Source organism: Nilaparvata lugens, chromosome 4 (genome assembly GCF_014356525.2).
Source record: "Nilaparvata lugens isolate BPH chromosome 4, ASM1435652v1, whole genome shotgun sequence".
Taxonomy (NCBI): Eukaryota; Metazoa; Arthropoda; class Insecta; order Hemiptera; family Delphacidae; genus Nilaparvata; species Nilaparvata lugens.
The window spans coordinates 64,383,769-64,396,987 of record NC_052507.1 but is presented as its reverse complement, the minus strand read 5'-3'; the positions used below and the strand labels follow the sequence as shown (position 1 = coordinate 64,396,987).

Here is a 13,219-nt window from a genome sequence, read left to right as displayed (position 1 = left end):
AATGGGTCAAGTAACAACAGATGGTCAATTGCTCATATTTGATCAGGAAGTTATTGTTAACATCAGCAAAATAATCTGTCGATACGCTTTTTATCTCTGTTACAATTAGCTTTCAATCGACAAATGCTATTGAACAACTTATTCTAACCAATGTCATCGATTTAAATACAAAGACAGCTCATCTATATTGTGTTATACTAAAAAATATGACCAGAAGAAGCCACGAACCTCTTAAGATAATAATAACACTAAGTTGACTCAGATTTTCAAAAAATATACAACATTTTAGGTAATAATATCGTGTGACCTGGCTGGCTCAGGTCTGGTGTCAGAGTTTTCAGGTCGCAACTGATCAATTTCAGGGCTTCTGACATGACCAAACGACTGCTTTTTAGGCAGCCGGGACCGACGGCTTAACGTGTCCATCCGAAACATTTTAGGTAATATCCATTTTTGGTACCATTCCTCATCAAACTAATTTTCCATGAAGTCATCGAGTGACCTACAATAATTCACAAAAACTAGAAATTTAATCTATAAAAACTCAAACAATATAAAATTTATCAGGTTCCAAGAATTGGGAATTGATATTAGTAGGCTAATTAGTAGGCATTTATTTATTGTATAATACTCATTTAATACTGTTAACCAATGCTTCTCTACATCTTAGCATTATATAAAAGAGAAAATATAATTCATTCGAAGTATGAGTGTAGAATTAAATTGTGACAAAGAGAACATTAATTTGAGGGCCTATTTTATCATTCTAAACAATCAATAATTTGAACAAGATTATGGAAAAGTGAAATTGCTTTAGTTTTTCAATTTTTTGAGAATCATAACACTTTGCAACAATTTATTTTTTATGCACTTTGAAAATAATTTATTATTTATTATGTAACTTACTTTACTACGGTACAAAATTTCAATTAAAAATCTGCTTTGTCGTATGAAAGACAAGGATAGCAACACCAAAGTTAATTAAATACTGCCATTATAACGTGGACCTCACTATAGTCATAAACTGATAAATGTAGGTACTCAGACAAAATATTAGACTCTTATGCAATATAAGTCCTATAGTGAGGTACACGTTATAATGGCAATGGTATTGCTATCCCTGTCTATCATTCAACAAAGCGGAGAGCGCTATCTCTCTCGCTTTGCTCTGATGCCATTAACAATGTAGAATAAATAATTAATTAACAAAATATTTAATCTTCATTATGAAAATTCATTATGAAATTATTGAAGAATATAATTCCTTGCTTAATAAAATATTATTGATTATTTTAAACGAGAATGAACAATCAATATTACATTAATAAACCTGTACCAGCTACCGTCAAGAAGGCATTGACAAAACATTCAGGATCGGCAACGTTGTTCTCCTATCTTTCCCCACTGCCATTATAACGTGGACCTCACTAAAGGTAATTATTTTGTAATCTCACTAAATGACACACTTTGTATATTTCATATGAATTGAAATTATGAGATTAGAAAAACAGGGGGTTTTCAATAAAATATAGAAACTCCAACATTTTTTATAAAACAGGTTGATTTGTTTTCATTCCAGCCCAAATCCCTCAGCATTCGATATAGCTATGATAAGTTTTTCACACAATATATCCTGTGATTCATAATGTGGTAGAACCAGTTGATTGAAACAGGTGTGTGCCTCTGGCAAATTATTTGGTTTGTTAGAGAGTTTTGTTATTTTGAATGTCATTTCTCCCATGCCTCCCACAGGCACTCTATCACTTCCGGTCGTGAAAAGCAGGAACTTCTTCTGTAGGTCCTCTGTCAATGACTCCAGTACTTCCCAGAAGTCACTACAACAGAAAAGTATTATAAAATTAGCAGGCAACCCGTGGTCCACAAAAGGGTCTAATTGAAAACTTGACCCACTGAAATCTCAAATACAGTAATTCAAAGTAGGCATATAACCATCCTTGGTAAATTGAGAATCTATATGCAAAATTTCAAGTTAGTCAATCCAGTAGTTCAGACGTGATGATGCGTCAAACATACATTTTTTATCCCGTACGTGTGTAAGCCAATTCTTTTCTTATTATATTATAGAAGACTGGATAAATAGCATGAAAATAGGGAATTTCCCTCAGGAAGAAGTGAATATGGAAGTTCTTTTTATATGTTAAGAAAATATTTCTGTCTAGTTTGTCTTTCAGACAGTTTTTCTGTCTGTTTGTTTGGTTTTTGGACAGGTTCTAATTAAATTGAACACTACTTGCTGACAGATTGTTGGATAATCTTTACGCAAGCAAATAAGAGATTTTATGAAAACTTTAATAATCAGGCTTTGTACACGCGTTCAATCCCATTCCTTTCAGGATAATAATAGAATATTTATTTTTCATTTATTTACGACAAAAATGACAATGATATAATAACATTGGTAGATAAAATAATAAGGCAACCCTTGTGCTATTTTCTTACAAATTTGAGTGATGACAGTCCAAAACAACGTTAGTCTTCCACGTACAATTCCTGTACGATTTTAGTTCAAAATAAATATGGAAACTATAATTTTGCATTTAGATGGCTAGAATTAATAAATTAATCGGAAATATTCAATTCAATCACCACTTGAAACTATATAATATTGAGTTATTCAAGAAAATTTGAAAACCATGGAAGAAACACAAACTTTTAAACACTTTAACAAAAAAGATGATGTTGCATTATTTTCTGTTTTCAAGTAGCCATAGGCTCACTACAGAATAATAACATAAAATTGTTCTGCTATTTTTAGGCCTAGTTGCACAAAAGCTTGTTAAATTTTAATCATGATTGAATGCCTGGAGAACTAATCAAAGAAGACTTCTCTGATTGGCTTTCGTGGCATATTTAATCACGGTTAAAATTTAGCAGGCTTTTGTGCAGCTGAGGCTAACACTTTCATCATTTGGATAGTTTAAAACTTTTCATGAGTTTGGGAATTGACTCATCTTATGAAAAATCAATTAATCCATTTATATAAGTTGTGAAAATAATTGAGGACTGGAAATTTTTTGATGTGAACAACTACAGGACTATGTGTGTAACGTTATCTAAATTTGGGAGAGGAATAGCACAAGGTTATCTTATTTTTTCTCTCCCTATCATTTTGATGATGTACTTATTGTATCAATCAATAAAGAATGAAGAATATTGGATAGTTTTCAAATTTTCATACGTTGGAAAAAATATAGATAGAACAAATTCGCATTCAAAATACACGCCAACAATGTCAACAGCTGATTGGGATGGCTGCAAGATAATACGCAAAGTATTAAGAGTACGCAAAGTAATACTTTGCGCACAAGAGCGGAAAAGTGATTCTTTGTGTTCTGTAATCAGTGCAGGAATGTTCAGTTTTCAAGGTAACTGTAGGAAAAGTTAATTTCTGATTTTCAAATGAATAAAAATGAGAACTCATTAAATTATACATTTTGAATATTAATTATTTCAAATAATATTTTTTTTCATTCATAAATTGATTGGTTGAAAAATTATTTAGAAATTAAGATTTACTTAAAATTATTCAAATTAATTCAATTTTTAATTTGAATAAATTATCGATTATTAATTTTTAATTGGATTATCAAGTTTAAAATAAATTATAGTTGTTATTAATAGCAAAATTATACAGACAAACATTTGATGGATTTCAGCCATCATTTTACCCATAATCAACCACTTCTCATATTCAATGGTAACTAGGAAAAATTTAATGTGAAATACATGCGCAAAGTTCCTCTGCTGCACTCAAGAAACCATTCCGCCCTCGCCTACGGCTCGTGCGTAAACGTTTCTTTCGGTGCAGCAAACTGTCACTTTGCGCACTAGTTGCAAAAATAACTATTCAGTTTCAAATAAAACGCAGCATACTCCTCTAACAATCTGATGCAGATGAATCATATTTCTTAAAAAAATTCAAACAACCATGCATGTAGATCTTGAATGAAGAATGAATTTAATTGTGTCGTGCAGTGAGTTATGAGTGTTTCGGGGGAGGAGCTGTCTTGGGCTGTGCCTGTTGGTCCTCCCCCAATCATTTTAATAATAATTTGTGTATTGTGTGCATCAATGAGCAGTTCTACTCACAGAATATAGGGATCGTCCGCTTTGAATCCATCATACTCTGTGACTTTTCTAAGTTCGTTGAGATCAATAGTTGGCGAACCGCAAACAAGCATTTCCACCTCCTCAGGCCTCAGCATCTGAGAAGAAAATCAAACGTAATCACTCAGGTTTACAAAAGAAAAATCAACCGAATGATCACTCAACTATTGGGGAAAAAATCGCTTATTCGGTACGGTAGAGAAAACACAAATAGAAATTGTCAACCACTTCTTACTATATATTTTAGAATTCACTTTTTATTATATACAGAGTGACACAGAATAACGGGAACTTTTAAAAACTCCATAAATATCGGTAGGAAGGGCAAAAATGATTTTATTTAAACTAATGTGAAGTTCAAGACTTGCCATTTGAGAATTATTAATAACATCTATCAATTTTTGACAATAATTACTCCTTTAAGATGACTTCTTTAATACACTCTTGAAATCTGTGTTGAGATTCCTGAACGATTGCTGTAACACGTCAGCTGGGATATTGATAATTTAGTTTTGAACTAGCTTACCCGGCGAACTTCGTACCGCCAAAAAGTCAATGTATCTCATGTCACACCTGACTTCATTTGGTGAATCATGAAATTTATCTGACAATCAATATTTTTATTTACATCTCAATACGGACTTCCTATGTGCTTAAAACTACCGTTTTAATACCAGTGAACAATTATATCACAGAGTGACGTGTTTATTACAGCTGGTAAGTTCATATGCTAAATCATATTATCACAACATGATCTTGAATCATGATGATCTTCCCGTTCTAAGTTAGCCGCTCGGCCGACAATTTCGAAAACATAGGTCTGTAAAATGGATTAATAAATAATTATTATTAGCCCCCCTATTAAAATTTCTGGTCAGAAACCATCGCCAATATTCACACAACATATTCCCAAAGTTTCATGCCGTTTTGTCAAGTGGTGGAAAAACAAACTAACAAACAAACAAACTAACACACAAACAGACATTCATTTTTATATATAGAGATTTTCTGTTATGATTGAACCACAGTTTTTGGTCAAGTTGTGAAAACGTTTGATTTGTGATAGCTCCACAAACTGGAAATCGCAGGTGGACAGATCATGGGACCAGGAAACGCAGATGTTGCAGCGATCAATGAGGAATCGTCAACACAAATTTCAAGAGTGTATTCGTTCAGGAGGAAGCCATCTTAAAGAAGTAATTGTCAAAAAGTGATAGATGTTATTAATAATTCTCAAATGGCAAGTCTTGAACTTTACATTAGTTTGAATAAAATCATTTTTGTCCTTCCCACTAATGTTTTATGGCGTTTTTAAAAGTTCCCGTTATTCTGTGTCACCCTGTACTAGCAGGGAACTCATGTCCGGTAAGGGTCTTTGTAAACTGGAGACTACTGAAATCTTGAAGAATTCAATATAGGCCTATAACCATCCTCGGTGAATTAAGAATCTATATGCAAAATTTCATGTTAATCAGTGCATTACGGTAGGTACCTAGTTTAGACGTGATTCATAAATTTCCTAACCCGTACGTGTCTCAGCCAATTTTCCCCTTTATCATGTCATAGATTCAATTTACAATTATCATATTTTATAAAAAGTGGTTGACAACGTCTATTTGTGTTTTCAATACCACAATATCAGACACAACCATAGCCACCTCTATACATGGCCCTGGCCTACGATATTGCAACGTCGCAGTGTAGGCCTAGAATCTAATACATGATTGGTGAAAAATATTTTTAAAATACCAGCTGATCTTTTTCACCAATCATGTATTAGATTCTAGGCCTACGCTGCGACGTTGCAATATCGTAGGCCGGGGCCTTGTATTGAAGGTGGCTATGACACAACGCATAGCTATAAAAGTTCATAAGTATTTTTGACTAGATTTTTTTTGCTGAGTGTGATGCCTACATGAGCTCTAGGCTTGCGCAATATAGATGAAGGAAAACCCTTACACATCCAATATTTCAAGGATTTGAATATGGAATATGGACCACACGGAAGCGAATTTAGCTTTTAATAATCTTTTCAACTGACTGATCCTTTTCAAAAATTTCTTAAAAATGTATTATCAAAGTCCTGGCATTTGTCAGTTTGATTTGAGTAAACCAAGTATTTACTGAACAAAGAGAAGTTGAATTTATAACTTACAATATAATTTAGGCTACTTCAACTTACAATATAATTCATTTTAATTAATTTGAAAACTTGGGCCTACAATATACCACTATGTTGTGAATCCAATCTTTTCCCCAGCAATTTAAACTTGAATTAAAAACACTTCAAAAGTGTTTTTAATTTAACGTTTGAATTGCAATATGATTTACAAAAACTTGATAACTTACAATGAGAGCATTTGAAGCACAGACACTGTGAAATCCGAGATAGAATGCTCGAAATTGATCGTAGATGGCTGTGTTCAAAACCCAATCCAGATACAGTTGGACATATTCGTCTCTATTCTCGTTCGTCACAGTAATGTTCTCTCCTTCAGGCTTCAGTTTGAACGTTTTCACATCGCCGTATTCTTCTAGAGACACCTAAAAAATATAGAACCAGTTGAATTTTTGTATGCCTTAGGCCATTTTCTTACACTGGAATTCTTATTGGTAGTTTATATTTTGCATGGAGAGCAGTAATTTCATCAAATCTCACTTTGAAAATGATGTATCACATCGCAAATTTATAGGAATGATCAAAATTATATAATAAACCCTACAAACAATGTAGTGAGGTCCACGTTATAATGGCAGTATTTGATCAACATTGGTGATGCTATCCTAGTCTAACATTCGTCAAAGCAGATATCGCTATCCTTTATCGTTGCCAGCTCTTTTTTAAACAAAGAAATATAATTAATTAACATTAAATTCAATCTAAATTATGATAATTCATTATTGAATCATTGAAAACTATATTTTCTTAACATATTAAATATGATTGATTATTAATTTAAACAAGAATGGACAGTTGATATTTCATCAGATATAATGGTATCAGCTATCCTCTATAGAAGGCAGTGGCAAGGCAGAGAATCGGCAACGCTGTTCTCCTATATTCTACACTGCCATCATAACGTGGACCACACTGTATACTAGATTTATTTTTGATACCTAGTTCATATTTATAAGACTACACTATAAGTCCTAGTTTATACGTATAGTGAGGTCCACGTTATAATGGCAGTGGAGAAAGATCATTATTCCCCCCACCTTCAAAAAAGAGAAAAATAATGTACTGACCAATTTGCGTTTTCCATTTATATTTAAGGGATCATATCTCCTGAAGGGGGAAGACTTTCGCTAATCTGTTTGCAGATTCCGATTCCTCGCATTAAGGAGCATAAGAAGGCAGAGTTGATAATGATGTTATTTTCCCCGTAAAAATGACAAAAATAATGTAATGACCAATTTGCGTTTTCCATTTATATTTAAGGGATCAAATCTCCTGAAGGGGGAAGACTTTCGCTAATCTGTTTGCAGATTCCGATTACTCGTATTAAGGAGCATAATAAGGCAGAGTTTATAATGATGTTATTTTCCCCGTAAAAATGACAAAAATAATGTTCTGACCAATTTGCGTTTTCCATTTATATTTAAGGGATCATATCTCCTGAAGGGGGAAGACTTTCGCTAATCCGTCTGCAGATTCGGATTTCTCGAATCATGAAGCATAAGAAGGCGGAGTTGATAATGATATTATTCACCCCGAAAAAATGAAAAAATAATGTACTGACCAATTTGCGTTTTCCATTTATATTTAAGGGATCATATCTCCTGAAGGGGGAAGACTTTCGCTAATCCGTCTGCAGATTCGGATTTCTCGGATCATGAAGCATAAGAAGGCGGAGTTGATAATGATATTATTCACCCCGAAAAAAATAATGTACTGACCAATTTGCGTTTTACGACATAATTATTTAAGGGGTCATATCTCCTGAACGGTTAATTTGATTATAACTAAACATTATTATTAATTGTAATGACCTGAAACGTGAGACACATATCCTCCTCCACGTTGCCCTCATAGGCCAACAGTTCAGCCAACCCCCTGGCGACGTCGGGCATGATCTCGGCCAGATGGGTGACCGTGAGGCCGGCGATCACTCCCACACCGGAAGTGTCGACGGGCGGCACTACGGGCGGCGAGAGCAACTTCCGGTAGCAGATGGACGGCAGTCGCAGGTCCAGGATTATCGAGTTGTATACGGCCAAACCCATCAGGACCCCGATCAGGTTGTATTCGCGCAGGTTGCCTGCCTAAATTCAAATAATTTATAATTTAAATTTTTTAAATCTATATAAATAAAAATCGAGCCTCAAATTTTGACATTTAATAATTTTTTATATGTGCACCGAATTTGATGATTTTTGTTTGTGTTCGTTATGTTCAGGAGCAGGTTTATGGCCTATCAAATTTATGATCCGACTTCAGGACTCTTTCCTACGGTCCTTCAAAGTTTACATGTAATCCTTATGGAAGAATGTTTGTGAGCTGGCCACAAAAAGAAATAAAAATCAGCTGTTATAATCACTGCGTCATCCAACAGTCGTCGGTAGATCTGTTTTTCTATTTTTTTTCTTTCTATTGATTCACAAAATTTTTATTCTAATAATAATGCCGCGGTGCGAACGATGTCCAAACTTGGGTCGTAGAACTCGAAATGCTGTAAATTTGGAATATGCACGGGAAAATCAGCAGCAAGGAGATATGCCATTCAATTTCCCAGTAAGCTGCATTCAACTATATCTAAAAATACAAACTGCTGTACAACTAACTAAGCACATAGGAAGTCCATATTGAGATATGAAATACTGATTGTTGGATAATTTTCATAAAAATATAGTGCATCAGATTAAGCTAAGACTAAGCACACCTGAGGAGGCGCGGCTTGGTGATACAAAGTATTGATCTTATGAAGATTGCCTTATCATACCGTTCCACGCCATGTCCGATTCAGTGTGTGTGAGTTCTTCCATTCAAACCAATATAAGCAAGAAGCACCTGGATGAAAATGCCGCATCGCGCCTCCTAAGGTGTGCATCCAGCTAAAGTTTGTCATGAGATGCATTAACTATTTGGCGGTACGAAGTTCGCCGGGCTAGCTATTTTAAAATAATAATAATAATAAATTAATTTATTCCTCCAATTGATACATCACATAATAAGAAATTATGAATAGAAGAGTATATCACAACAATATTTAAATTTATAAAAATATAAAATAATACAATCACACGTTGTACAAAGAAATCACAACAACTCATCTACATCAATAGAAGAATAAATAATTCCAAGTATCCCGAGGACGAAAAGTCCTGTTTGGGGTACCACCTAAAATATATATTTACAATTTTTATTTCATAGCATTCTGACTGATCTTTATTGCAATAGTACATTCACAATTAATTATTTGCCAGATATTTTACAAAATGTTTAAGCTTGTCATATACCTTACAGTACAATAGAGAAAAGATAGCATAACAAGATATCCCAAGGTATAATAAGTTTCTGTGCCAAATATCGAGCCGATTTCTGTCGACTACTGTCTATCATTACTGTATTGTTGGGAGTGTAAGAGTGTAAGAACGGCACAGTATGAGAGACTACCAGCGTCACATAGCTTCACCAAAAACAACTAGGCTACTATAGTGAGGTCCACATTATAATGACAGTGAAGAAAGATAGGAGAAAAAAATTGCCGATCCTTTGTCTTGTCAATGCCTTCCATAGACGGTAGCTGATACATGTTTATTGATGTAATATTAAGGGCCGGCTTTAGCTAAGCAGTCCTAGACTTTAAACAGCTGGAGTCAGAAAATTGGCTTTCCAAAACGTATTCTTTCGTATTCTTACGTTTCAAAACGTAAAACTTTCTCGTAGTCGCAGCTTTTATAACAGTAGTCGTAGTTTTTATTTTCTCATTTCTATAATTGGAAACGTTCTTCCTTGACGAAATTAGACATTCCTGAATAATTCAAAATAGCTGAAACTTTACACTATTTTTATTAGATTTGTATATCGAGTATCGATACCGAACGTTGTAATATCGATAAGTCGTATCATACATTTATATCGAATGTGTACTATCGATTGTCGGTGTTCCAAGCAAGATGGCGACCAAGAAATTCTTATGTTGTAATGCTCCTAAAGTTTTTGCTTTTTCTAAATGATTTTCCAAATAAATAGTGATGAAAAGTTAAATAGTGTTTACTTCTATTTCCAACAATTTTCTCTTTATTTTATTTTGTGTTTAATTTTCTAGTTTTTTGAAATTTAATTCAAACGTGACTATGACAATGACTGCGACTACGCCCCGTTTTGGGAAACCAATTTTCTAACTCCAGCTGTTTAAAGTCTAGGACTTAGCTTAATCCCGAGCTCGGAAAACGGTCCTAACTGTTCATTCTCGTTTAAAATAATCAATATATTTAATCAAGCAAGAAATTATATTCTTCAATTTTTTCATAATTAAGATGAAATATCTTGTTAATTAATTATCAATTCTACATTGTTAAAAGACAATCTGGCAACAGAGCACAGCGAGAAAAAGATAGCGCTATCCGCTTTGTTGAATGATAGACAAGGATAGCAATACCATTGCTAATCAAACACTGCCATTATAACATGGACCTCACTCTAGCTCGCCTAGATGTGGTGAGTGATTGTCGTGTCGTTACCTGATCGGTGCTGAGCCAATAGCTGCGTGAGTTGGGATGATAGACGAACATGCCGTAGTCCGGACGAAAGATCTGCCGGATCAGCAGCAGAAACCACTCCTTGGTCAGTCCGCCCATATCGAGGCCCGGTTCACCCACAAAAGACACCTTCAGCTTCTTCTTCAGGTCTTTTTGCTTGCTTGCTATCTGCAATCAAAAGATAAAATTATTGAAGATCATTCCAATAATTGACCGAGCGAAGTGAGGTCTTAAGCTGCGTACACATATTCGCGCTTCCAACCCGCACCGAGCACGTTCCTCCCTCGTACCGCCCTCGTACCACCATCGAACCACAGTCGCTCCGCCTCCGCTCTGCATTCGCACCCATCATGAACGTTACGGAAGATGTTAGATCTTCTCGCGTTCCCCGGTCGAACCACTCTTGCTCGCCGGTCGATCATCAATCGCTCTGCTGGAGTGACGTTCGGTTGCGGAGCAGAGCGAAAGTCTGTACGCACCTTAAGATTCAAGTCGACGGTTTTGCATTTCTCTTTATTTATTTTCATACAGAGTGGGTGAAAAGTCCGAGAACGGCTTAATATCTCATACACAAAGGTTATTTGACGGTGGGTGTGATTGGGGATCCTACTCAAATTGAAAATACTACTTTACTATGACTCAAAAATCTGGTCCGCCATCTTGGATCCGCCATATTGAATACAACTTTATTTTTTTAAATAGGAAGGTGGTCATGCGATACATGATTTCGATACGAAATTTCATGAGAAAAAGAATGTCGAAAACCGCATATCGATATCACAATTTAGAAGATATTCACATTATTAATCAATATCATGCATATCAGAAATGAGATACATAAGTGGTATTGATTAATAATGTGAATATCTTCTGAACGGTTTGAGATATCGATGTGCGGTTTCCACCATTCATTTTTTCTTGAACTTTCGTATCGAAATCATGCATCGCATGACCACCTTCCCATTTAAAAAATAAAGTTGCATTCAAGATGGCGGACTAGATTTTTGAAGTCATAGTAAAGTAGTATTTTCAATTTGAGAGGGATCCCCAATCATACCCACCGTATAATCACAATATTTCATGAGATACTAAGCCGTTCTCATACTTTTCTCTCTCCTTTCTGCTTTGAATAGTATTGATTAATGATGTGAATATCTTCTGAACGGTTTGAGATATCGATGTGCGGTTTCCACCATTCATTTTTTCTTGAAATTTTGTATCGAAATCATGTATCGCATGACCACCTTCCCATTTAAAAAAATAAAGTTGCATTCAATTTTGCGGACCAGATTTTTAAACTCATAGTAAAGTAGAATTTTCAATTTGATCAGGATCCTCAATGACACCCACCATCAAATTACCTTCGTGTATGAGATACTAAGCCGTTCTCGGACTTTTCACCCACCCTGTATGTTCCGCATTTACAGCGAAACGCGGTAATATATTTTCATGAAATTTGACAGGTATGTTCCTTTTTAAATTGCGCGTCGACGTATATAGAAGGATTTTGAAATTTTGCATTTTAAGGATAATATAAAAGGAAAAGGAGCCTCCTTCATATGCCAATATTGGAGTAAAAATCAGACTATAGAATTATTCATCATAAATCAGCTGTCGAGTGGATTATTAATTGCATGCAATTTAATATCTCAATGTAACTTAGTAAAAAATCAGCTATCGTGTGGACTATTAATTGCATACAGTGAGGCATGCAATTGATAACTTGAAGTAGCTTAGTATTTTCTCCCGACTTTTCTCTGCTTTCAACTCGGTAAGCTTTTGATGATAGTAGCATAACTGTTCACATCAAATTATTAGCATTGTCGATACAACAAACCAAACAGCCATTAGTCGTTTATAAAAGTAATAATGCTATTATTGTTCAATTTATTATTTTTTAGTAAGGAATGTTATTTATTTGAATTGATTGTGGTGATTTGCATTTGTGTTTTATAGTTATGTACCTACTTTGTGGAAATAAATTTGAATTTGAATACACCGATATCTGGCCGACACGACAGGACAGGACAGAATTTACTCTGATGATCAGTATTAGAGGAGACCGTGGTTTATAATTTCGCGAGGTCTACTGTTCACAGAACTACTAGTTTATTTTCTCATGTACTGATACTATAAATAATATCAAGTTAGTAGCGTATTCACTACAGATGAAAATTACTGAGATATTGCAATATTAATGCTAATGTATGATCAATAATTTTATATATTATAATAATGATTACAAAAATATTATAAATAATTTGGATTTTATTTTGATAATAATTAGAGTATGCACTATCTTAGTGAGGGCTACTCGCATTTATGTAACAATTAATAAGAAGCCTCTATAGAAATTTAATCTCTAAACTTGAATTTAAAATGTCATTGG

The 13,219-nt window shown here is 34.4% G+C and overlaps 1 protein-coding gene across 1 annotated transcript in view; it reads right to left on the bottom strand.

Moving 5' to 3' along the window:
- Positions 1-1,310: 1,310 nt before the first annotated feature.
- Positions 1,311-13,219, bottom strand: part of LOC111054960 (probable E3 ubiquitin-protein ligase HECTD2) — a 77,468-nt gene continuing 65,559 nt past the window's right edge. The window contains exons 15-19 of the mRNA XM_039427060.1: positions 10,813-10,998; positions 8,119-8,391; positions 6,478-6,672; positions 4,111-4,226; positions 1,311-1,835 (exon numbers count right to left, since the gene is read on the bottom strand). Coding sequence (XP_039282994.1) covers positions 1,571-1,835; positions 4,111-4,226; positions 6,478-6,672; positions 8,119-8,391; positions 10,813-10,998 — 1,035 coding nt within the window. The 3' untranslated portion in view covers positions 1,311-1,570. The remainder of the gene's footprint in view (positions 1,836-4,110; positions 4,227-6,477; positions 6,673-8,118; positions 8,392-10,812; positions 10,999-13,219) is intronic.